At 43.8% G+C, this 24,203-nt stretch overlaps 1 protein-coding gene across 1 annotated transcript in view; it reads right to left on the bottom strand.

Moving 5' to 3' along the window:
• The window catches only part of DBNDD2 (dysbindin domain containing 2), a 28,301-nt gene extending 4,098 nt beyond the window's left edge, over window positions 1-24,203 (bottom strand). The window contains exons 1-3 of the mRNA XM_061631458.1: window positions 23,806-24,203; window positions 8,432-8,587; window positions 6,831-6,977 (exon numbers count right to left, since the gene is read on the bottom strand). Coding sequence (XP_061487442.1) covers window positions 6,831-6,977; window positions 8,432-8,587; window positions 23,806-23,848 — 346 coding nt within the window. The 5' untranslated portion in view covers window positions 23,849-24,203. The remainder of the gene's footprint in view (window positions 1-6,830; window positions 6,978-8,431; window positions 8,588-23,805) is intronic.

Genomic DNA, 24,203 nt, shown 5'->3' with positions numbered 1-24,203 from the left:
TTCCAAAAATTAACATCTTTGGACATTTTATGGCTGTTGCACACTGCACACCTTTAAAGACAGTAAACAGCAAAATTTAATCTGAGAAACAGCCTCAAGAGAGCCTCTATAGTTTGGTTTTCCTTAAAAATTCTCCAGTGCCAAGAGCAACCATATTCCCAGTTGCTGGAGCATATTGAACTAAAATAAGTGGCTTGCTCACCAATTTGACTGTGCTACTTGCACTGTGGAGCTTTAAAGCACATTTATTTCCCCCCCAAAGAATCCTGGGAACTGTAGCTCTGGGGATATAAACTACACTTCCCAGGATTCTTGGAGGGGGGTGCTTTAAATGTATGGTGTGTAGTCAATCCTAGGGGGGTGCTTTAAATGTATGGTGTGTAGTCAATCCCACTAGGGGAAGAGCCATACCTCAGTGGCAGAGGATCTGTGTTGCGTGCAGAAGATATCGGGTTCGATCCCGGGCATCTCCAGGTAAGACTGGGAAACACCCCAGTCAGAAATGCTAGAGAGACCCTGCAAGTCAGTGTAGAAAATACTGAACAAGATGGGCCAGTGGTCTGACTCTCTAGAAGGCAGCTTCCTATGTTCCTATGTCACTCCAAAGCATGAGGAATGTTGAAATGGGACTTCTCAGACACAGCTGTCTGCCATGGGAAGCTCAGCAGAAGTATCAATGCTGGTGGAGCCTTGCTGGGGCAATCGGCCCACGGTGACTGCCATAAACTGGGCCTGTGCACCACTCATGGCTATTCTATGCCTGCTGATGCTCATAAAATCTACAGCCCCACTCCTTCCTTTTATTCCTCCGCTCATTGCCAATACGATAAGACAATTATTTGAAAACGTGCTTTTCAATATCAGAATAAATTATGCAATATAACATATGGGATTTTGTTTAATTTATATATTCCTCCCTAGTTGCTGAATTGGTGCTGCCTCGTCAGAACTTGGCACCTCAGGGTGCCATCTGGTTCATTAGCTCCAAACCTTGTTTAGCAACAGTTTCCCGTGTTTCTGCGTGAATGATATGATCCAGCCTGCTAATGAATCATTAGCAAAAGACACCACTGAACATGCAACATAGTGAGTGACCCACTGGGAGTGGGGGCAGGTTGACCCTGTAACCGATCAAGAGCTGGGCCTGGCCAGATCTCCTCCCCAAATCCCTGGCCTTATCATTGTACGAGCCACGCGCCTTGCATTCTTTCTCCATGTTTGGCAACGGGAGCTTTTGTGCATGGCTTGTGAATAACACAGCTTGGAGACTTCATCAGTGAGGTTGTTTAACTGGAATGCAGGAGGCTTTGCCGGTAAAGTGCTTGAATCACACTCAGCATGAATCACTGTCAAATGTCTTGGTCTTGTTGCCTTCTCTTTGGTCTCCTGCACAGAGCACAGAGCCTGCTCTTCCAGCCTAAGAGTGAATGGGGGGAGGGGGAGATGGGGAGAATGTCAAGCCCCTGAATATGGTTTTTTAAAATAAAAAAATCTTATGAGCAACATAAATACAAAGGATTTGGGATAACTGACCCATCCATTCAGAATAAACATTGGGTTGTATCCAATGTAGTGCTATATGTGGATGTGTGGTCAGCACAAGGATTTCTGCTCCCTCTCCTTCCCCTGTGCTCCCCAGATCTGTTCTGGGGTTCCTGAAACCCTCTGCAGCAGATTTGGAAAGGGTGCAGAATGCATGTGGGGTGGGGAAGAGAAGGGGGAAAGTCTCGTCATGCAAGCGGAAATCCTTGCGCTGACAGGATGCCTTAGTTGAAAACTGCCCAGTCATTAGATGATGTACAGGGTTTGGTTTTGTCTTGTTTGTTTGCAGTCCATTTTTCAAATAAACGTGTTCATTCTGGGCGATCAAGTGTCCACCTACTGATGGTAGTGCTTTTCTAGAAAATGTGTTGGTCTTTCATTTCAGAGGGTGAGGTTTCCATAAGTCAGGGGGCATCACCAGTTTTTCTGCATCCTCTCCCACCTACCCAGCCCAACGCATTTAGCCCAAAGTTATGCTGCCATATTCCTACTATTACTTCATGCAGTAAGATTAGCTGAGGTCATAGAGTGATGGGAAAGATCAGTGGTGAGAAACCTCCAGCCCTCAGGCCTAATGAGGCCCACTGCACCTCCCCATTTGGTCTCTGGTGTGGTTTGGTCCAAACCACACCCACTTGTCCATTACCTGACTCGTATATCAGCCACTGGACAGGTAAATATGTGGGGCCAAACTGAAGAGGAAGAATTAGGAGTGCAAGTGCACTCTTGATTCTTCCTTTGCAGGTGCAAAAAACAGAGAAAACTAGACTTTAAAAAAATGATGCAAGAAAAGAGAAGAGGCTCAAAGGAAGAGTGGGGCCGAAAGGCACTTCTTTCAATACACAGAAGAACGGGTCAATGGTTTTTAAAAAATCCTTTCTTACTGTTCAGAAAACAGCTGGTCACCTGGGCATAGTGATCACCGGTAGGGCAAGATGGATTATATTTTGATTTAAATGATATTATTCATTTCTAAATTTGCAATCATACATAAAAATTAGCTCATGCAAATTTTATGCAAATCTGTGTCCTCTTTCTTGGTGATGCATTTCTTCTTTTTGGGGGTGACACGTAAATGGCCACCTTACTAAATAAGACCTTCTAGGACTTCTCCTACTGGACTGAGGATAGAAGTGGCTTCAGTCCCTCAGCGCCTTTAACCTGACAGCATTTCACCTGTACTGCTCCTCTTCAGTGTTAGAAATCATTACATCAAGGCTCCCGTTGTTCAGGCTCAGGACAGACTTCCAAATCACTATAAGCGGGACTGTGGAGAAATGCAGCATGTGTGTGTGTTTGTGTTATATGACCTCTGTGACTGCCATGAGGCCTTGTTTTGTTACATTGTTATGTGCTTGCTTGGCAGTGATAGCTTGGTGACAGGTTCTGAGTAGTGAGAGTCACAATCTTTAAGACTGTATTAAATGGGGTCTGAAAAAAAGATAAATTCTTTCTGATTGGCTGAGGGGTTCCAGGCAGTAGGGAGTTACCTATCTGTCAGGGAGAGCAGTTGGCGTTGGTGATAGTTGGAGTGAAGGGCTGGTGGACAAGAACAGCTGAGGGAAGGACTGAGGCCTATATATTATTACCCAAGGTGTCATTAATAGTAATCTTGTGAAGATCAAAAGGGAGCCAGTGAGTGAGGTGGTCTGAGAGGCTGCCCTGGAAAAAAAAGTCTCACCAAAGGGAAGCGGCACAATACTGGAACAGTACCAGAGGGGCTTTGGGGTACAGAGGCAGATTGGCCCCAGTAGCTGGACTGGGATATGGGAGTAATTACTGGGGTGGAGGTTGAGGGAAAGGGGCCTGAAGGAAGAGCCACTTAAAGGCTGCTGACAGCAACAGTGTCTCTGGAGTCTTTAAAGGTGTTTGCTGACAGGTTCTAAAGATCTAAAATAAGTATCGGTATTTCTCTTTGTAAACAGCATCCCCTGAATAAATCTACAAACATAGTTTAAGATTTATATGGCTGTCAGTGGTGGTGTCATCTCACACCTAAAGCGCTACTAGGAGGGTTTAAAAGTATTCTGTGTGAATTGGTGGCAGGGAAGAGTTAAGGAAGCCTGTTTTTATGTGAAGTCCAGCTGAGGCACCAGGGGCATCCCTGACAGGGACCAAGCCATTTGTTTCCAATCCATGGGAACATCTGTGACACTTGAATAAAATGTCAGATTTATCAGCCAACAGTAGATCCATCACATTATCTCATCTATCTTAATTTGAATAAATTCAAAGCAGCATGTATGGAGCCAGAAATTGAGAAAACTTAGTTTTTGCTGACTTAGGGTATGAAGTGGTTGAAAAAAGAAAAATGTAAGTTTAATACTGTAATAGGGTGCAGGGAGGGGTTCAGGCCAAATAAAGCTAGAAAAAATCAGATGTGCACTAGTAGCAGAGTGTGAGTTGATCGTCTGCTGGCTTTTGAATTAACACACAATGTCTTTTGGGTTTAAACTAATTGATTGCAGGCATCCAGATTTCTCTGCTGCAGGGTGGGGCCATATGAGTCAAAATCGATATTTTGGCACACAACTCAAAAGCTTCAGTCTTCTCCTTTGAGCATTCAGTCTTGGAAGTGGCAATGATTTCACCCCCTAAATCCCAATTACTCTATGGGACGCAGATTTGCGGCGGGGGTAATTACACACCGGTGGAAGTTGTTCAATCAAAATTTCTGAGGTCTATATTGGGCGTCCTGAGTTGTGTCCCCGATGTGGCCTTACGTTTAGAATTGGGAGCCCTTTCAATCGAGACCCGAGCCTGGATGTATAGATTCAGCTACTGGCTGAAGCTTCTATTTGTGCCCACGGGACTGGCCCCTTTAACTTTGGCAGATACTTTCCAGACCCAACGGAAGCAGGCACTGACAAAAAAATTGGAAGCCCTTGGTTTCTCGCTCCCGGCGATCGGGGCCTTAGGTTATACAAAGGCTAAAACAACTATCATCCAACGCCTCAAAGACATTGAACTTCAGAATAATTGGAGCCTGGTCGCTGCATATTCCTCCTGTTACATCAATGTGAAACCCTTTGTTCCCGTCAATTATATTTCAGACTTGCCCAATTTTAAACATAGGAGAGCATTTGCTTTAGCAAGATTTGATGTCCTTCCCTCAGCACTCCTGGAGGGTAGGTACAAGGGTGTTCCCCTGCCCGAACGGACTTGCCCTTGCGTAGCTGAGAAGGTGGAGTCTATACAGCACGTATTGTTGTACTGCCCCTTATACTCGGATTTTCGCTGTAAATTTATTTACCCAGTTTTGGGTGATTTTCACCCGGGCTCAGAGGCGGTTTTCTTGCAGCGCCTACTGGCAGACCTGGATTCCCGGATTACCGTGAAGGTTGCTTCATTCTGTGTTGCGGCCATGGCCCACAGGAAGGAATTAATGAGCTCTTCGTAATCAATTTTTAGTTGCTAATTGTATTAACCTTAGTGAGCCTGATTTATATTTTAACCCTTATTTTATTGTTCCCCTTTTAACATTTTGTCATCCTCGTTGTATTCTTTTGTATTGTGGCATTTCTGCTGGTCATGGACCGAAATAAATTTATTCATTCATTCACCTCCTAAATTATGCAGCACAATTTCACCTCAAAGGTACCTGCTTAAAAATGGAATGTACTACCTTTGGTTTGACCTTGTTTTCCAGTTTAAAAGACATAGTAAAATAAGTTTTTCCACAGTTTACTGCCACATATAATGTGTATGTTAGGCAGATAAAAATATACAGGTACAAGCATTAGATACCAAATGGTTAAGCAGAAAGATTGCATAGATTTCATTTTTATTTTTCACTACTTTATGTGTGGATGTGGACCAATATAATAGAATATTCCTGTTACCTGAATTACTTCCAAAAATCTTAAAAGCAGGGTATTTGTGAGTATGGTCCCTGTAATACACCAGCCATATTCTAAAATCATGCAGATTTTGGCTATTTCTGAATCTCATTTTTAAAAAAGTTTCTTGCCCTCCTGGTTGCAAAGAAAAATCTGAATGTAGGCAGGGTCTGCCAAAGGCGTAGAAATTAAAGGTGGCATTAGACAGTACTTTTAGTAAATAGTGAAACAGGTTTCTGTTTAGCTCAGTGTCTCTCCCATTTCTCCTACCTCTCTTCCATGCTGATGCTTCTCCTTCCCAGCATGCTTTTTCAAGCAGGCACACCATCCAAAGGGGAGATCTACTCACAAGTACCTGCAGCTGATCAACTGAGCATCCCACTCTCCCCATGTCAGGAAAGTAGGTGGGGGTCCTTATTCTTAAGTACTTCCTTTATCCCTCTTTGCATGAAATCAGTAGGCTACAGAAGGATAGTTTGCTCTACTTTGTCTTGGAAAGAAATGCAACCAGTGATGCTGATATTGACAGTAACCTTGCCCCACTTGACCTGAAAAGGATTCTGAGTCCTGATCATTGTCTAATGGCTCAGCAGACACTTTCCTAGGTTACATGCACACTAGTTGCTTAAACAGCAGCAAGACCATTTTGTCTGGGTGTAGTTTGAAACTAATCCACACCTGGCTGTACACATCTTTATTGTTTAATGGAATACACCCAGTCAGACTGCTAATGTTGACCTTTTAGGACTGCCCACAGCAAAATGTTTCCATTGGACACACCTCCAAGTGACAATGGGTTGACAAACCAAACAGTTTTCAAGTCAGTGTGAAGAGGCTCGAAGAGAAAATGCATCTGATCTCAAAAACCCCAGATTTTGGAGTAAAAAGGGGCACAGCATAACAAACATCATGTGTGCACAGATTCAAAAAAAACAGAAGTGGAGAAGCAATGAAGCCAATATAACTGCAAGTATGTCTGTAGCCCTATTCTTAGCTCTTAATGCTATTGGAGGTCGCAGATTCATAGGGTCGCCATAAGTCGTAATCGACTTGAAGGCACATAACACACACACAAGGTCCCTGGAAGTAGCTCCACAATGCCTGAACAGTATCCATCTTTACCCATAACACCCTTTGTTCATGTCATTACTTAACAACAACACTGAAGGCTGCCACTTGCACACCCCACATGGTTGGGGTCTCTCTCTTTCTCTCTCTCTCACACTCACACACACACGCACTCGCAGTCACACACTTTGATCTTCCTTCATTGTAGCTTCCCCCATTGATATCAGCAATGGAACTATTTTGGTTCACTTCACACCTCGAAGCCCTTGGCTGGATTTTCAGCAATTCCCCATTAATAACGAGCTATACCTCAACAAGTTACAATAAAAGTTGGATGCAGGTAGAAGCTGGTGGGGATTTGTTAATGAAAATTGAACATACCTGGCAAAAGAGCAGCTACATTGTTGTTGTCCTCTGTCCCGCAGCTGAGAAACACATCCACAGCGTCTTGGTCAGAGAGGTCCATCATATCCATCTGTTCGAGCATGTCCACGTTCACCTCCATGGAGGAAATGCTACCCAAGGGAGCTTGGAAAGACATGGAAGACATGAGATGCCATGCCACATGGTGAATATTCATTACCCAACGCAGGGGCGGGAAACATTTTTCAGCCCAAGAGCTGCATTCCCATTTTATTTATTTATTTTATATCCCACCCTTCCTTCCAAAGGAGCCAAGGGCAGCAAACACATCTGTGATAAAACAATACAATTCAAACTAAGCTAAAATATATTTAAAACATCTAAAATGGTTAAAAATAACTAAACCTTGTATGAAGTGTAGAATCACTTTTTATAAAGCCAAAACCCCCAAAATGATTCCCCCCCCCTTTTTTTAACATCTCTATCTTCAGGATCTAGAACTACCTCTTATTTATTTATATTGGGTGATTACTTCATGTGTCTGAGAAAGTGAGCTATGGCTCATAGGACCTTGTGCCACAATGAACCTGTCCAGGTGCCGCATGACTCTTGTTATCATTGCTGGAAACAGATTAACAGCCCTTGGCTCCCTATGGATTTTGAGATTATGGGTTGTATTCAACGTAGCACTAAGGAGAGCCTGACAGACAATCTCTCCTCATTTGCTGTTCTGGCATTTCTCCTGACCCTCCAGAGCAGATTTGGGGAGGGCATGGGGGGAGGAGTGGAGGGAAGCCACATGGCACTAGCAGGAATCCTTGTGCTGGGTTCCGCTGGCACAGTGAGTTAATTGAATATGGCCCTATATATGTGAAGGCACCGAGAACATTTTTTTACAAAATGCAACAGAAATGGCATGCTATGCTACTGAGTTCTGGAGGGAGTATCCATTACAACAACCCTGTCAGAGAGGTCAGTGTTATAATCCCCCATCACGCCTCTGTCCTTTTCTTCCAGTCTTTCGGAAGCCACATGCTAGGGTTTATTTATTTATTACATTTATACCCTGCCTTTCTTTTCATGATAGAAATCCACGACTGCTTACATATGGTTCCCAGGCGGTCTCCCATCCAGGCACTGACCAGACCTGAGCCTCCTTAGCTTCAGCAGGGTGCTGGCCTCATGTGCCTTCAGACCATAGCCTGGGACCAGGAGGCTAGTTTCCGCACACATGAACACACACCTCTCTGTCCTCTGTCCAGGCAAGCGAGAGGCATTAGAGTTCAAGGACATATCCCAGTCAGGCAAAAACACTAAAGGATGGTGTGAGGCAGACAGAGAGTCTTGGAGGGCTGCCTTCAGCCTTTGAGCCTGAGGTTTCACATCCCTGACCCAACAGAAAAGACAACGCCAAAAGCCAGCTCGATAAATCCGCCCACTGGATTAACATGCTCACACCGACCACTGGACAACTGGATCCTTGTGTCCGTTTCCTAACCAAACCAGCCATAAGCAAACAATGCATGGCTGTGCATTTTTTTCATATGTAAGTGAGACAACCCTGTCCCACTGTCTAAGGCACTGCCTATGATGCCACCCACCCAAAAAATGGTACTTACGTCTCCTGTGCTCTATCTGAAGATGTGATACCGGGAAGAAGAAATCTACGTCATGCTGGAAAACCTCCTCAAAGAATCTCTGCCTCTCGTGTAGTTTGAGCTGCTGTTGCTGCATCTGCTCTGCATCCAGGCCCCGCTGCCCATTGTCCATGTCGGCTGCAAAGGAACCAGAGAGAAGTTGAGGCACTGAACAGATGAAATCACAAGCAGGTTCCTCCCCATTCCCTATGTAAAGGGAAAAGTTGGAGGGGGGTATTCAATGCTCTCATTCTGTTTGCACAAGGATTTACACTTGCACAATGGAACTCACCCCCTCTCCTCCCCCTGCACATTCCATGTCCTCCCCAAAAATCTGCTCCAGAGGGTTAGGGGAGCCTTAGAACAGATTTAGGGAGTGTACAGAGGAAGACAGGAGGGAAGTTCCATTGTGTAAGCATAAATTTTTGTGCTAACAGAATGAGAGACATTGCTGTACTTGGGATAAGAGTGATAACCAGGAACCACATACAGGCTTAGAGGTAGGCAATATTTTAAGCTTAACATGGTTTGAGAGAAGCTTCCATTTACACACATATTTCTTTGGCCATAGCGTCAGTTCTTTTCAAGGAAGTTTATGATAATGATGATTGGACTTGTTAGTCACTTGCTATACAAAATCTTTCAAGAGCATAAAGCATAACTTTTAAACAAATTATAATAAGAACATGGAACAGTTAATAAAAAGTCTACAGACAACCCCCAATAAAACAGCAGCAAAGGTATACAGCAGCAAAAAGTCATCAGTAGCCAAGAAGAGGGTAGCAATGACGCTACTGGATGGACCTCACTGGTGAGAACATTTCAGAAACGGAACTCCAACTGAAAAGGCAATTTCCCTTGTCATCACCCTCCAAGCCTTCCTCAGAAGGCGGACCCAAAGCAGGCCCTGAGTTGGAGATCTAAGGGTCTCTGGGTCGGTTTGTCTTTGAAGCAAAACCTGCAAAGCCTGCTTACCAAAGGTGAAAATGGAATGAGCATGCACACCAAAGGCAGCATTCCATCTTTCAAACTACCTTGAACTCTATGGGATAAAAACTTACTGTTTCTGTCTAACCAAACTACCCCCACTACTGGATGCAGAGCTCTAATATGATAGCGGGGGGGGGGAGTTGATCCAAACCGGAAAGGCATCAGGCTGTTATCTACCCTTCTGAGCCTTCCAAGCTATCAAATAATTTTTATTCTTGTTTCTTCAAATGTGTACCCAGATCTTGTCTGGACAGCAGCTTTCTGTAGACTTTCTACTTGGAATTCCATACTTGGAATGGGCGGATGTCAACATGGTCCCCTCCAAATGTTGTGGACTATAACTCCTATCAGCCTCAACCAGCATGGTCAAGGTTCAGAGATGATGGGATTTGTAATCCAAAACACCAAAAGGACACCTAGTACACTACCTCTGCTCCAGGATGTTAATCTCCACTCTAAACAAGCCTGACATTAAGCAACATGGAGAGTAGTCAACAAGTATTAAGCATACTCTAGATTAGTGGTTCTGATTTTTTTTCATGGACCACTTGAAAATTGTTGGGGATCTTGACAGACCACATACTTTTAAAATTTGTTTTACCAATCAAAGCACATGAATATCTCATACTTTAATAACAATTTTTCTTTAGCACTGGCATCATTGGCAAAACCAGCATAGTACTGCAAAAAATAGGGTCCTAGACCAGGAGTTCCCAAACTGTGATCCGTGGACCACTTGTGGTCCACAAGCTTCATTCAGGTGTTCCACGTCATTTCTGTATTAAATATTCATATTGATTTTTAATTGTAATTTTATTGCTTCTTTTATTTCTTATATTGTATTTTACTGTATTACAATCTGAATTCTATGGAATGCAAATTGTAATATAATAAAACTTGATATAAGAAATAAAAGTAGTAATAAAAACACAATTAAAATCATGCAGCAAATAGCACAGTGCATTCCAACTGCTATAACAGGCAGAAAAATCATTAAGTGGCCTTCTAAGATCATCAGCAATTTTCAAGTGATCCAGCAGGGAAAGAAAGTTTGGGAAGTTTTAGTGCCCTAGACCAAGCCACTAAAAAGGGATGCTTTAACTGGTAAATTGTTATGGAAAAAATAGGAGGGCCATATTATTTATTATTTATTTATTATTTAATTTGTATCCCGCCCTTCCTCCCAGCAGGAGTCCAGGGCAGCAAACAAAGCGCTAAAAACACTTTAAAACATCATAAAAACAGGTCTTAAAATACATTAAAACAAAACAGCGTTAAAAACATTTAAAAAACAACTTTAAAAAAGGGTTAAAAGCATTATTTAAAAACTTACTAAGCAATTCTAACACAGACACAGACTGGGATAGATCTCAACCTAAAAGGCTTGTTGAAAGAGGAAAGTCTTCAAAAGGTGCCGAAAAGATAGCAGAGATGGCGCCTGCCTAATATTCAAATGGAAGGAATTCCACAGGGTAGGTGCTGCCACACTAAAGGTCCGTTTTCTATATTGTGCAGAACGAACCTCCTGATAAGATGGTATCTGCAGGAGGCCCTCACCTGCAAAGCGCAGTGATCTACTGGGTACATAAGGGATAAGACGGTCTTTCAGGTATCCTGGTCCCGAGCTGTATATTATGAAAAACACGGGCCTTTTTAGTTTGTTCGGTAATCCAGCCCTGGCAAAAAGAGCCGCAATCTCCCTCATCAGAAAAAAATTAAGTGCAGAGCCAAATACAGATATTCTTGAGCTTTCTACAAGCTTGCCACAAATGGAGCTCACAGACCACCAGTGGACCACAGACCACAGTTTGAGAACCTGTGCTCTAGACCAAACCTGGTGCCCTCCAGATATTTTGTACTACAATTCCCATCAGCTCTAGCCAGAATGGCCAATGGTCAGGGATAATAGGAGTTGCAGTCCAACAACATATAGAGGGCCCCAGGTTGGGGAAGACTGTTCTAGACAGAGCTATCTTGTGAATCAGTGGACTGATGGCACACAGAGGTTCTCCCTCTTCTCTATGCCCTCTTCACAGCTCATTATTTAGTAGCCCTGTTTCATATGTAACCATTTTTGAAAATACAGATTTAAGTTCTTTCCTCATAGTATGAAAAAAACTCACCTCCTGTTTCCGCTATGATGAGAACAGAAAATAAACTAAGATAGACATTTTAATATTTAATATTTGCATTCATTCAGACACTAGTTTTAGATGTGTGCTAAAAGCAAAAACTATTAAAATACTTCATATTGCCAAGTTTCAGAACTGAACAGAAGATTTAAATACTGCAACACCTCTGATGAGATATGTTGGCAAGTCCTTTCATCTCACCCCAGATTTAACAAAGTTTCTCTAAATTTGCTGAGTTTTTATAAAGGGTTCTGTTGAGAATCCTTATACCCTTGAGAACCTTTATTAAACTTATAAAGGGTTCTGTTGCCGCCCTGGGCTCCTGCTGGGAGGAAGGGCAGGATATAAATAAAATAATAAATAAATACAATAAATAAACATAGGAAGAGCCTATTGGATCAGGATTAGGCCAGTGGTCCATCTAGTCCAGCATCCTGTTCTCACAGTGGCCAACCAGATGCTTATGGGAAGCCCACAAGCAAGACCTGAGTGCAACAGAACTCTCTTCTGTTTGGAACTAGTATCTGAGGTTCTAACTGGTTTTTGAAGTTCCAAGAAATTGCTAGATGAAAGCAAGAAGTAAACTCCCTTATAATCTAATTGGATTTACACAAGAAAGCAGAGCTGTGTTGCAAAGTGCTTCACTCTGATCTAGTACTGGACAAGTTAATTGACAACGATATGAGTTTGGAATCTGTCCAGAATAAAAACGAACGTTGGCATTTTGATTAGGGAAGGATGAGTCTGTCAGGTTTGGTTTCTTGTTTTTCCCATCTTAAGTTCAATTCACCCCATTTCTGCATCAGTTCACTTAAAAAGAAAGCCCACACAAAAATTCATGTATATTTCCATATGTGCTTATTTTGATATATGTGTATTTGCAAACAATTTTGCCCAACAATGTATTTTTGCAAGCAATTTTCTCTAATGCAATGCATTAGATTTTCTTTTCAGGCCCTTCTCCAGGTTCCCCCTCTGAGGGAGGCTTGAAGGGTGGTAACAAGGGAGAGGCCTTTTCAGTTGTGTTTCACCATCTGTGGAATGCACTCCCTAGTGAGGTCCACCTGGCAGACATATTTTGCCATATTAGAAAATTCAGAGAATTCTGAAAGGTTGTATTTTGGTTCACAGATCGATTTGGGAAGTGTGACTTATGCAGGGCCCTAACGAATTTCTCCCCCATCCCTATGATTTTAAAGGGAAGAGAGGAAGGAGGTCAGCCCTTGGACACCTGCTTGAAGTGAAAAGATTGCCAAGTCTGTGTATTCTTAATTTGTTTTACATGCAAAAGAGGTCTGCTCATGCTTTCTTCAGTCCTATAATCCATCAGCACACTTTCCCAAACCCATACCAAGATTCACTTTTGAACCCCCCCCCCAATTCCATTCTTTTAATTCTTTCTGTGATGGAAACCACAGGGGAGGCAGAAGAGGGGAAAGGACCAAATTCTGTCAAGAAGCATAACAATCAATCACAGTCTGTCATGAACAAGACAAGAGTTGGGGTAATCTCTTCCCCATCTTTTGGGGAGAACTCAGAGAATCAATGATCAAAGCAACAGAGGAGGAACAAGACCAGACTTTGTCTATAAGATTTTCCATAGCAAATCTCAGATGCCTCCAGGCATGGAAGGCATCTCAGCCCTGCAAATCAATAGTCACTGATGCAGGGACCAGCCAGACTGGTATAAGGAAAATGTGATTACTGAGCTGGGCAGTGCCATAACCAAGGATACCAAACAAACAGTGAAAATTCCAGTTGTCTCAGGCTGAGCAGCCTTGTCTGTTGCTTCAGGGGAAATTTCAGCCAAACAGCAACAACCGTTGAAGTTTTGTGTTGGCGATGGGAAAAAAAAAAGGTTAGGAGGAACCAGACAAGGCAGTGTCTCTTGACTGGGGTTAAGGTATTCGATGCCAAATTTCAAGAGGAAACTCAGGAGATCCGGCAGCAGCTACCAAATAAATGAATCAAGCAACTGGGTTCAGACAAGGCTCATGCTGTTTTAAACAGATGTCCATCACCTAACAAACATGGCTTCCCTAGCTCAGCCAACAAGCACAGGAGACAGAGATGCACAGGGGGCAGAGACCATAGCTCAGTATGCAGAGCATCTGCTGTGTGTGCAGAAGTCCCAGATTTAATCCCTTGCATCTCTAGGTAGGGCTGGGAGTCCCCTCTGAAACCTTGGAGAGAAGCTGCCAGCCAGCGCAGATGATGCTGAGCTAGATGGACCAATAATTTATTTATTAATTATTTGATTTATATCCCACCCTTCCTCCCAGCAGGAGCCCAGGAGATACCGATCTGATTCAGTATAAGGCAGCTTCATATGTTCTTATTTTCCTAACTTGCTGATGTGGGGGAGTATCAGTATAATTAGATTCCAAATACTGAATAAAGCAAGAATGGAGTAAGAGGGAAAAAATTCCTAAATAGAGACGATTCTGGCAGCCCACCCCCACCCCCTGGCAGCTTTCTCAGAGGCTACTAGCAGTAAGAATGCACAAGTGTATTGTGAATCCAGTATATTCCAGACAAAGAAGTAGTCATGGGACTTACTAATGTGGAATAGCTATATCTCAATGGAAGAGCACATGCTTTTCAGGCAGGAGGTTTCAATCCCTGGCATCTTCAATTCGGTGGTGGCTGGTGACTCCATGTCCCTGGGGCAGTAGAATCTGCTCCAGGCTTAAGTCCAAACTTTCAAGAAGCTGAAGCACCTTGGATAGGTCCTTGAAAGTTCAGACTGAAACCTGGAGCAGATTCTACTGCCACAATGACATGGAGCCACCAGCCTCCACTGCTTCAATTAAAACCAGGCAGCAAGCGATAGGAAAGACCTTTGAGACCCTGGAAGTTCTGCTGCCAGTCAGAATAGACAATACTGGGAATTGTGGGCATATCGTCTGACCTAGAATAAAGCAGCTTCCTGTGTCCTCATTTCCATGTAAGCATGCATAGGAGGTGCTTCTGCATGCCTCCTCCGTTGGGGTGGACCATTTCCAGCCCATTTTATTCCAGCCAAGCTCCAGCTGTATCACAAGTGGAATCCATTACTAACAGGCTAGACCAGTTAGCTACTTAGCTTAGTTTTCCCACAGAAAGCAGCCAGCAATTAAAAGAAGAACAAATGAGTGATGGAAAGGGCTTGTGCAGGGAGATTTAGATTGCTCTGTTAACAGCCTCTCCCAAGGCTCTACACTGGAGGTGGGGCAGTTGGATTTCACACCAAACCATCATCTCAGGACACCTGTTGTGTGTCCTCTGTGTAAGGCACCAAAACTATACCGCACTCCAGATAAAGAAGAATATTCAACCAGCTTGAATTCTGGCCGAGAATAATAGCAACAACAGAGTTCTTGGAAACACTCATTCAGGCAATGTTCCATTTCCATGGGGCAACAAAAATGTGTATATATAGCCAGTGTAGGGCTTAGAACAGTGCTAGCCAACGTGATGCCCTTCAGATGTTGTTGGGCTTAAAACTCCTGTCTGTCCCAGACAGCATGGCCCATAGTCAGGGATGATGGTTGCTGCTTCCCTGCAATTTCCACCCATTAGAGGATTCTAATCGTGCCCTCTGGAGTGACAAAGAACAAGTCCACCTCATCTTCTGCACATGTGCCTGTCAGATATTTGAAGATAATTATCATGTCTCCCCCTTAATCACAGCGTTTGAAGCATACTCTCCATCACTGCTGAATAACCACAGCCAAACCTAACTGCTGTTGCCTCCTAGCTAGTGGTATTCAGTAGCATATATATATTTATCTGTTTTAATCTCTTTGGTCAGTAGCTGTTTTAATTGTTTTTAATTACTTATTTTTAACTGTTTTATTGATAATTTTTAAAGTTTTGGTAAACCGCTTAGAGGCTTTTACATTCAAGCGGTATATAATTTTTGTTATTTATTTAATTAAAACCCTTACCACCCCCGCTTCTAAAAACAAACACCCACAGCATTTTGGAATTACAAGGCTGAGTTTCATCTCAAAAGTGAGAGCTTCCAGGCACACCTAGATCCTGATATCTGAAATGAATCTGGTCTTATTCCATGATTGTGCTATGCTATATCAGCTCACATTGTCTTCAGGGCCATTACTTTAAGCCTGCTTTTCCTTGTTCCTGGCAAACCCCCCCCCCGGAAATGCACCAGGAAGCTAGGCCGTAGAAAGGGTCAGGCATCCAGACAAAGAGAGATGGGACCAAGTGGTACTGTGTCAGTACATGCCAGAGCTCAACAAAATGTCTTATGTTAGCATCAGAAAGATGTGTCAGGATTTATTCCCCGGGGTAAATTAACAAACCTGCTGATAAATTCCCTGATGAGATTTCATTAGCCATCTGGGCAGCCAGCCCCAAGCACTGAAATGTCAGTGTCACACAGATAGCCAGCGGGTGAGATGAGCAGCTGGCAATTTATCCTCCTGACCGCTCCATGACTACAGTGAGGGTCAGAGACAGTGTCTTCTTCATCATCTCCCTTCCTCCTTTTATTTTGGTTTGTTTACTATCCTTTCCATTTATCACGGACAGGATGGGAGGCAAAGAGGTCTATATGCACACTTTCTTCATTGCCGTCTTTGCTAAGATGGGAGCAGAAAACGAGAATGTACCATTTCCCTTCTCCGTATGACTGATGCTCTCACCGTCTCACACACACTGCTAAGATTGCCTCATAGGGATGGCATGTTCTCCATGACTGTTAGGCACTCATGCACAATGCTGCCCCTGTGTGCTACAATCTGTCTTTAAGGAGTGGGGCAGGGGTAGGGGGGAGAGAGAAATACCTGCTCCTGCTGCTGGGGTTTCTTTCCCATGGCATCCAACCAATGGGGGCCTGCCCGTATTCACAGCTGGGAGAATGTAGTACCGCTTTCCCCTGAAATGCTGAGCTCCCAACACGGCTGCCACCGAGACCATCAAATGGGCAACAGGACTCCTGCTGCCTGCTAATCCTTCCGGCTCTCACAGCTCTTTCATTACATGCTGGAGACGGGCCTGAATGCAAGTGTGGGGACTGTAGTGAAGGAAAAGAGACCTGGGGGTTTTCTCTTAATTCCTTTATTCATTGTGTGTGCATGAAAGATTGTACAAACAGGAAGAAGCTGGAAGCAGGTGGGTTGGCCACATCAATGGTGGCTTTGCATGTTCTCAAGGGAACAAGGACAGAAAGTCCATGTCGGATGGCCAAGTAATAGAACGGTGGGCTATAAAACTATAACTGTTTTAATTAATAAAATAAAGTCCAGCATCTATAGACCCTCCTGCCATTTCTTCTTCCTCACTGCTACATAGACCATGTTACTATTTACTTAACTACATTTTTAGTGCACCTTTTCTCTAAGGCACTGATCTCTTGGTTTCTTGTTTGTAAAGTGGAAATAACAATGACTTACCAGGAATGTCATAAGGAACTGCAACATGAAAGATTGCAAAGGAAACTGGTATAGCTTTGGATGTTAAGGGCATGAAGCTTACTAGTGGCAGACATGAAGACAAACAGCCCTCCTAGGCTAGTCCCCCTCCCCAGCAACTCATATTTAGTGGCATGCTGCTTCTGAACAAGGAGGCTCTGATCGGTCATTGTAGCCAATGAAAGGCACAAAGCTTACAGCAAAGCCATCTCTGTCTTCTTCCGGAAAGAAATGCTTGCAGGAGATTCTGCCAGACATAGGCCCCATCTGCACTGCACATTTAAAGCAGTATCATACCACTTTAAACAGGTATAGCTTTCCTCAAAGAATCCTGGGAACTATAATTTGTTAAGGGTGCTGAGAGTTGCTAGGAAACCCCTATTCCCCTCACAGAGCTACAGTTCTCAGTAGTTATCAATCAATTCCTTTTCCAAGGGAACTCTGGAACTGTACCTCTGTGAGGGGAATAGGGGCCTCCTAACAACTCTCAGCACCCTCAACAAACTACAGTTCCCAGGATTCTTTGGGGGAAGCCATAACTGTTTAAAGTGGTTTGATACTGCTTTAAATGCATAGTGCAGATAGGACCATAGTGGAGAGAATCTGTATTGGGAACAGAAGATGGGACCCAAGGGTTGTGAAGAATGCAAGCAATGCCCTATTCTGGCCAATAGTTGACAGGATTGTCTGGCTGCATTGCCACTAGGAGTGATGGCATTTGTCATTATTCTTTGTCCTGCTGCATCCTGAATACAAAATGGCCTGTATGCACCAGGCAGCGAGAATGAAAGAATGAGATGGGAGGGGGGGAAAGCTTGTTAATGTAGGCATAAGTCCAAGAGAAGATGGGGAAAGGCTTTTCTTCTTCATTTCAAGGCTCTTTCAAGTCCCTGACAGCTCCCAACTGCTTAAAGGATAAATAAATTCTAACAGAGGTGGGGCCTAAGGAACAGTCACAACTATTTTTTGCAAGATTGGAAGAGCACTAGTGTAAGTTTGGGTCCAACAAACGCTGCAGATTCTCCAGTTAGGATGGGAAATTGAAACCACATTTGGATTTCTAACCCACGGTTTATGGGCCGCCCACCCAGCCACAATACAAAACAAAATGTTTGCATGTGTTAGAAAGCGACTGTTTTCCTAGACTCCATTACTGTTGCTATCACAACCCTCTCAACTATCATAAAACTTTATTTTTTTATGCTATTAACTGCTTATAGTCAAGGTGCATGGTGCAGAATTTAGCTTTCTTGGGCTCTCATCAAGTTTCTAGTTCTCATATTGAAGCATGGAAGAAAAATGGAAAATGTTCAGATGGGAAGGTTCAAAAACCAAAAGGGGCTAATGTAGCACATCTTTGCCATTCACACAGGGTTAACCCTGAAGAAGGGTTCAAAGCCTGGACTCTGGTTCAAAAACAGCATTCATATCTACCATATAATTTGCTGGGATACTTTCTGTATAGCACCACTGGCACTCTGAGCATGTTCAGAATGTCTACCAGACAGTTCCTGCATATCTAGGGATTGAAAAAAATGAAATGGACTGCCTTCAAGTTGATCCCAACTTATGGAAACCCTATGAATAGGGTTTTCATGGTAAGCGGTATTCAGAGGAGGTTTACCATTGCCTTCCTCTGAGGCTGAGAGGCAGTGACTGGCCCAAGGTCACCCAGTGAGCTTCATGCCTGTGTGGGGATTCAAACCCTGGTCCCACAGGTCATAGTCCAACACTCTAGCCACTACACACAAAGATGACAATATTTACAGCTTAAAGGCTATAGCGTCTAGTTATATTGGAGCCCTACCCCTCTCATTTTACAAATAAGCACTACCTAAGCAACCTTTTGTTCCTGCTTCCTCTGTACACTCACATTTGATCTCGTTTTCACATACCCAGGTAAACTATTTACAACACAACATTGCCAAAGAATCTCTGCTCCTGACAGAAGATGACACATATATTCTTGCGGGTTTTTGAAAATACAAACAGCATCAGCTGAGGGCTGATTGTGGGGATCACAGCAGGTGTGTAAGGAACATAACCCTTTGCTGTAGTTCTAAGGAAAAATGTTCATCTGAAGCTGGAATTTGCTTTGTGGGATCAGGGAGACCCATTGGCACCAATGCTAGGTGGCACCTGATGAGATTGCAGCAGTGGCTCTAATACTAATATAGTACTGTATTTCAAGTATTCAAGAACTTCACACAAATTAATAGTAAGAACAACCCTACAAGGAGATTATCATTATTCCCATAGCGCAAATAGAAACTGAAGTTCAGCAATGGTGACTTAAAGAACCCACCTTATGAATTCATGGCTGAAGTGAGATCTAGGATTTTCAGCTCATATTCTAAGCCCCTACACTAACATTCAGAATTTGGATCTCCATCTTCCAGGAATCTGGAAGGGATGTTTTCTGTACTCTGCACAACAGTTACCAGTTGGACTAAGAAATGCATTTAATATATAAATTTAGCCTATTTACATATTTTTGTTTTGCATATTTTTTTTCTGTTTTTGCTGATCACGTACAGGTGCAAAGAGCTATGTGGGATGCTGAAGATTCACCATCCAACTGCTGGAAATCTTGTTCACATCCACCTTAGGCTTCTGAGATCACCCATGGCATTGCACAAGCACTTTCAAGTTTATCTTGGAAACCTTAGGTGCTAGAAAACTTGCTTTAAAAACAAAAAGGAAACTCAGCTTCTTGGAATCTTGTAGATTCTGCATTCAATACCAAATCTGACACTTATGCATTATAATTATGGAATAACTGACAGTAATATTTTTGTGGCAGAACACACACAGCCATGGATATGTCACGTTGAAAAGAAAACACCAATCTCCCAATTTCTGCTATTAGCTTTTCCAGATACTGCTATTCCATTTCCTATTCTTTAGAAATACACTAGAAGTTATTTCAGGATCTATGTAGTCCAGAGATCATTTGTCACCTAGAGGAACATCTCATATTTAAACTGTTCAACTCCAGTAGTTAACGTCACCAACGGCTCATGGGATTCTGTATCTTCCACAAAAATATTACTGGGGTCTGTTGGTTCTGCATGTGCAGGGTAGCTGAAATGGACAGTTCTTCTGAGCATGTGCAGAATGCTTTTCCTTGAATGCACACAGCCACATATGCCTGGGATTAAATGGCAGGGTTTTTCTCATCCAAGGGTGTGGCTTCCATCCAAGTTTGAGTTCAAACAATGTTTTTTTCTTTAAGCATTGCATTTGGGCTATTGGTGTAATCCACATTAAGGCTGTTCCCATGGCCTGTGTGAGACCTTTAAGATCAGCAAGATTCAGGAAATCTCTTTCACAGAGGAACTCATTTGAAACCATCTTTGCTTCAGAGCCAAGCCCCAGAGTATCTTTTACAAACTGTTTAGAGGCGGAAAAACAGCCATTAGGCTGAACAAGGCAGAGATTATGATGTTTACTTTGTTCAGCATGGATACAACATTATGCAGAAACTGTCACAGTTTGTTGTCCTTGGTTTCGAGACCCTCTTGTCCTCTCGTCATCCTCTCTAATGTGCTCATGGTTTTATCCTACTCGCAGTCTATATAAAGCAACTCCTGGCCCTGTAAATAGCAGGGTCTTATGATGTAGTCTCTGCTGGGGAGGGAGCTGTGGGGATATTTTTAGCTCTGAGACTCGAGGGATTTGGGGATTGGCTGGTCTAGCTTTTATTATGAATTTGTGACAGAGAGAGGAGTCATGGGGTACCACCTCCTCGCCCCCATTCTCTTTCCCTCAACCCTCTGTCTCTGCCAAAAGCCGCTGCCTCAATTGCCTTCCCTTCCTCCTCCTGAAATTCTTCTTCACAGTGGTTTGGATTATTTCATGCTTTTGCTGCAGTATCATATCCCAAAGGAAGGCTGGGTAGATCATTTGCATGGGAATCTCTGATGGATTCTGGCTGGGCCTCTGTCTTCAAGGCAATTCATCCTTGGAGAATGTTGTCCCCAAGCTCTGCTTCTCCTCATCCCCATGGAGCAGAAGAGCCTTTCGGAAGTCTGCAATCTCTTGCTAAGCCTTGTTCCTCCAGGAATGACATAAGCAGCTGATTCCTCAGAGCCAATGTTAAGGAACCATTCTTTATAACCCATTCTACAAGGATCAGGCCTGAAGCCTGGAGCAGAAGACATGCCAGATAACCAGGGATGCAGTCGCCTGAGGACTCAAGGGGTCTTAGACCCCTTATTTTTGGGGGAGCAGGGTCCCTATGTCTCCAGCATCCTATGACCCAATCAGCATGAAAGGGGAGTCTGTTAGCCATGGAGAACAGTCTTCTGACATGCTTACTTATCCTTTCCTGCTGATTGGAGCCAATCAGAGTGAAAGGAGGTGAGTCAGCCACTGAGAAGACTCTTTTCAGTAGCTTTCACTCTCCTCTTTCATGCTGATTGGCTCTTAGGGATGTCTGTTGTTGTGGGAGAAGGCATTAACAAGGACTCATTCTCAGTCCCGCAGCAAAAAAAGGAGAAGGGGACATGACTATGACTACCATGAAGGGACCCATCTCAATAAAGCATCCACCCTGCTGACAAATGATGTCTGTTCACCTCCAAAGAATAATTCTATCAATAGCATCAGTTGGTAGGATGTTAAATGCATCTTTGCATTTATGGGGCAACAGAGAATGAATGTATGTGCAGGAGGAATGCATTAAGGGGAAGGGGACGGAGTGTTCAGCATGCCTGTGTGTGAAGTGATGTGAAGATGGGCGTTGTGTGGGTTCACTGTGGCAAAGAAAGCTGGGGGTGAGCAACATGCAGTTTGTAGTCAGAGTGGGAGTCATATGAGTATATCAGAGCTAGTGAGTGGGCTGCACTTGGAGGAGCGGTGATGGTAGGTGACATATTTCACAAGAAAATGTGTCCACAAGGTGACTTAGGAAGGGCACATTATGCCTGGCATCTTTTCACAGGAGTGGAATATATGTCATTGTGATAGTTATGGAATCTGTACCACTCCAAATCAAACCCTGGCAGTAGCTCCTCAAACAGCCTTCCCCAACCTAATGCCCTCCAGATGCTTCAGACTACAACTTCCATCACCCCCAACTTGTGCTGTGTTAGGCTGATGGGAGTTATAGTCCAAACCATCTGGAGGGCACCATGTTGGGGAAGACTGTAGCACACACTTTACAGCTGAAGATTCCTGGAGGATAAGACTATCAATAGTCATTATGTCAGGAGGATATGCTACCCACTGGTATTCATGTTCCCACTGAGTCCAAACACCAGTGCTGACTAACAACAATGCAGAAGTGCTGATGTCCTCATATCCTGCTTGTGGATTTCCCAGAGACATCTGGTCAGCCACTGTGGGAACCAGGATACTGACTAGATAGGCCCTTGGTCAGATCCAGCAGGGCTCTTCTTATGTCCTAGTATTCACTAAAGAAAAGTGCTGATTGATTTATGTGGCTCTGAGAGATTATGACCTCTAGAACAGTGTTCAAATTACAGGGTGGGGGGGAGAACAGGCTAGCTACCTTTGGCCTCCTTAGCTGGTGATTTTGGAAGGCTACAGGAGGAGCATGCTTTGGTTAAAACTGAGGGGAGTGGGGATTGTGTGGGTTCCTACCTTTCCTCCTCTAGCACTGACCTAGTGGTGACAGGAATCTACAGCTTGATGTTTGTGGACCCAAATATAATCCTCTACCCCACCTGCCTATTACAGCTATAGTTTCTCCCTGGCTGGAACAAAACCTGTTCATATAGTCCCTGCACAGTGACAGCAGAGAGGGAGGGAGAGGGAGAGATGGTGTGCATGGATGCCAAGAAGTGACCATATCCACCCAGTTCATGCATAAATACAGTATAGACCCAAACAGAGGCTGCTTTAAGGCTTCACAGACAGGTGCAAGTGAAGCTCTGCCAGTGTATATTTACAGAAAGCTAACAAGGAAGGGACAAGACGGAGGTGCAAAGTCTAAGGATGAGAAGTGTTTGTTTGTAAGGTTAAAGCCATGCAAAACGGATTGTGTGTGTATGTGTGAAATAAGAGAGACAGTAATGCAGGCGTGCCAGTCAGCTCAGCTTGAGAAAGGAATGCTGTGGGCTGCTGTTTGCATGATATGCAATACTAATGGGTGACTACAATTACAAGACAATGATTCCCAGCTGTTGATCATTACAAAGAGGTGTGAATCCTCTGAGCTGTGCCCAGAGTAGTGCCTGAATTGACATCTATTTCCAAACTAGTATGCCTGGGCTTCCCACAACAAAACAGGATAGGATGATGGTTCTGGTACTGCAGGCTGCTCGTTTGGGATACAACCCTTTCTTTTGCTGTTTGTGCATATGGAGAGAAGTGCCTCTAACTGGGTTCAAAAGTTAATTGTGATTAATGGGCACTGAGCTCTGGGCTGCTGTTCAATCCTGCACGTCCATAGATTAGAACAGTCAGAGGCTGCCTACACATCATACATTTAAAGCACATATTTCCCCAAAGAATCCTGGGAACTGTAGTTTAAGGGAGCTGGGAATTGTAGCTCTGCGGGGGATAAACAACAGCTCCCAGGATTCTTGGGGGGGCGGGAAGATATGCTTTAAATGCATGGTATATTTGCAGCCAGAGACAGGATAGAATTATACCCTATATCTCATTTGCAGCGCCTAACAGCCCTTCTCTCTCAGCTCAAGAAAGGGCAATGCAAAAAGGTGTAGCCCGTTGCATTGAAATGCATAAGAAAAGTTTGGGATAGAAGATGAGTGTCCCTGCCTTACCCTCCCGGCGACTTTCCCTATGCACCAACCAGCTCTTGCTTCCCCTCAGCAAAGAATAGACTTACAGGGCAGCTTTCTGTTGTGGCTGTGAGCTTCAGGTCCTGACATCTCCTCCAGATGATGACAGCCAAAACGGGTCTGTCTCTTTGGCCAAGGACCACCCCGAGCCACCCTCACAGCAGATCAGAGGCGAGGTGCTTCCGCAGCTCCCAGCAATCTTCTCATCTTCCCAGGGAGCGGTCCGGCTAAGGGACTCCTCTGGCCGAGAGTGGAACTCAGGCTGTCTGTCTCCCTTTCAGCTCTGGCTTGGGAAGGGCTGGCTGGGACTTCAGGCAGAACGTACCAAGTGGCTTATCAGCGAAGGGGGTGGGAGGTGAAAATTCGCATAGGGGCTTTTTTTCTCCTCTCGCACTGATTGTACCATTGGCAAGATCGGAAGCGGAGAAAGAGGCGGGGAGGAGGG

This window comes from Rhineura floridana, chromosome 6 (assembly GCF_030035675.1).
Source record: "Rhineura floridana isolate rRhiFlo1 chromosome 6, rRhiFlo1.hap2, whole genome shotgun sequence".
Lineage (NCBI taxonomy): Eukaryota > Metazoa > Chordata > Lepidosauria > Squamata > Rhineuridae > Rhineura > Rhineura floridana.
This window is presented reverse-complemented; position numbering and strand designations above follow the sequence as displayed.